The 2,479-nt window shown below is 39.3% G+C and overlaps 1 protein-coding gene across 2 annotated transcripts in view; it reads right to left on the bottom strand.

Moving 5' to 3' along the window:
* Positions 1-219: 219 nt before the first annotated feature.
* The window catches only part of drd2a (dopamine receptor D2a), a 15,838-nt gene continuing 13,578 nt past the window's right edge, over positions 220-2,479 (bottom strand). The window contains exons 5-7 of one of the 2 annotated variants that reach the window (XM_035679483.1): positions 2,019-2,105; positions 1,320-1,707; positions 220-773 (exon numbers count right to left, since the gene is read on the bottom strand). In XM_035679483.1, coding sequence (XP_035535376.1) covers positions 577-773; positions 1,320-1,707; positions 2,019-2,105 — 672 coding nt within the window. In that variant the 3' untranslated portion in view covers positions 220-576. Of the gene's footprint in view, positions 774-1,319; positions 1,745-2,018; positions 2,106-2,479 lie in introns of both variants that reach the window. The other variant, XM_035679484.1, reaches the window with a different exon arrangement.

Genomic DNA, 2,479 nt, shown 5'->3' with positions numbered 1-2,479 from the left:
TTTATAAAATTGCAAATATGTGGATATTGGAATAGCCACATTATACAGCAAGTAAATTGTCTCTTGTCCTTAACACACATTCCAATCAGTAAATTTAAGATTAGATTAAGAGCTCACCTATCAGTTTTAACACTGCAATGAACACTGACTTGATATCTATAAGATTTGTAAAATATTTCCATCATCAAAACATAAAGCACACACACACAATAAATAGCAGTTTGCGACTTGTATGTGTGTGGTATACACAGATGGCTCCTTACGTGACAAGCACAATGATTTTAGAGAATAATGTTAAATTTTTTTCTTTTCTCCATGAAACAGGTCATTATTACAGACATTTCTTGTTTTACATTCAGTGATTTGGAGAACTCCACAAACAACTCACATATAGAGCCATCATGCCTTTCAAAAAGACACTGTCAGTTTTTCAGTCACTCAGCTCCATAACTTTAAAAAGCAGATCGCAGTTTCCACCTGTGGTGCGTTTTCCTTAACAGGATGAGGTATTTGCCAGAAGAGATGCTTTTATTAATCATTTCTCCCTCAGTCTGGTCAGACGAGTTATGTTGCAGTTTAGCAGTGCAAGATCTTAATGAATGCCTTTCTGAACTCAACATTAAAGGTGGTGTATATGATGGGATTTACAGCACTATTCACGTAGCCCAGCCAAGTGAAAGCATTATACATCTCAGCGGGAACCTTGCATTTTGTGCAGTGGGTGTTCAAGATATGCGTGATGAAAAACGGCAACCAGCAAATGATGAATACACCTGAGGAGACAGGAAAAACAATTAAATTATTAGAAAAAGAGAGAGAAGTAGAAACGTGAAGAAGTAGAAGGCTCTTATATTAGATACACATATGGGCAACAAACTGTATGAAAGAGTCGGACTAAAATACAAGTATCAGAACTATTTCCTCTTATTGCATCACTGCCTGTCTTGTTTTCAAGCTATGTTTTAGGTCTTTCCAAAAGCTTTTAGATGGAAATGAAAACACATGCAGGGGCAGCCGAGGACCCACAATGGCTGGGAGCTTGTGCGAAAAAAAAACTGTTTTCTAAATAGTACATTTACTGGATTAGCTTGTAGTAAATGGTAGAACAAAAACAAATATTTAGTTTTGATGAGTTTGAACAGAGATCCCAGCTGATTTGACGTTGTGTTGCATATGCAAAGTTGATAACAAAGACATAGTTGTTTGGGTGCAGAGGTGCTCGATTTCACACAGTGTCAGTTCCACTTTGATATGTATACTCACATAAAACACTTTTAAACTATATAAAAAAAACTTCAGTAATATGTAAATCAACTAACCAAGGACGATGGCTAACATCTGAGTGGCCTTTTTCTCCTTCTGCTGGGAGATCTTCCTCTTGCTCATGGTCTTCACAGAGGTCTGAGTCTTGCCATTAGGTAAGGCCTGTGTCTGGAAGGCTTTGGCCACAACGGGAGCTGGATTCCCCAGGGTCTCCTTGGTGGGATCTCCGTTCTTTTCTGCTTTCTGGCCCTCCTCAGGGGGGGTGGGAGGTGAGGAGGTGGGGCTAGCGTTGGCCTTGTTGGGCATCAATAGCTGGTGGCTGGTGGCCGGAGTGTCTCCAAGAGCACATTGTGGCTGCTGCTTCTGTTTCTGGCTGCTGCCACTATTGTTCAGCTCATCAAGCTCCAGATCTTCTCCTTCGTTGACTCCATCTTTGATGAATATCTGAGCAAGGTTAGGATGAGGTGAAAAAACATGGATTCTGACAGTCATTTTTCATTTAGGTTGTTACACAATGGGTAACATTTGAAAAAATAAGTATTAAAAAGGGAACAAATGATCACATTCTCAGTCTTGAATTTAAGTTTTCTGTGTTCACAGAAGCAGAAAGGTGCCTTTTCAAGCTACATTTTCTCTGAGAAATGGAGGAAAACTTAGATGACATCTTGTTAAATCTTTTCTGGGCAAAACAAATGTGTTTCCAACAATTAGACTTATTAGAAAAAAAAACAAAAGAACAAAAAAAGAGCACACACCACTTTCTTCTTGTTGACAGGAAAACTCCCGTTTGATTTAACAATCATGGTACACAACCTGACATCCTCTGGATGAGTGCACTTATCCTGAAATGAAAACAGCTGTGTAAGGCAAGGAGAGGTACAATGTCAAAGCACAATGACAAAAGGGCTGTCTAAACACAGGTCCCACTGCCTACCGGGTCAAATGAGGCTACATCGAGCTCTGGCACAGAAAGGCAGTTTAGCAAGAATCTGATCTGCAGCTTCAACTGCAGCTGCAAGTCCATTGACCTGACAGTGTAAGAAATTGTCAACTGAGGTTATTTCACCAAGATGACACAAACTCATTCAACAATTAACAGCACTAATGAAACTTCAAATTGGTTCTGTTACTCCAAGAAGATTATGTACGTAATCTGTCAATATGCTGCCCGCTACAGCTTCACAGGTCATTAAATTATGAAGTAATATGTAAATGT

Source organism: Morone saxatilis, unplaced genomic scaffold (assembly GCF_004916995.1).
Source record: "Morone saxatilis isolate NCDOM2014 unplaced genomic scaffold, NCSU_SB_2.0 Contig8, whole genome shotgun sequence".
In the NCBI taxonomy this organism is placed as follows: domain Eukaryota; kingdom Metazoa; phylum Chordata; class Actinopteri; family Moronidae; genus Morone; species Morone saxatilis.
The sequence above is the reverse complement of the archived record's forward strand: the minus strand, read 5'-3'. Positions and strand labels throughout refer to the sequence as shown.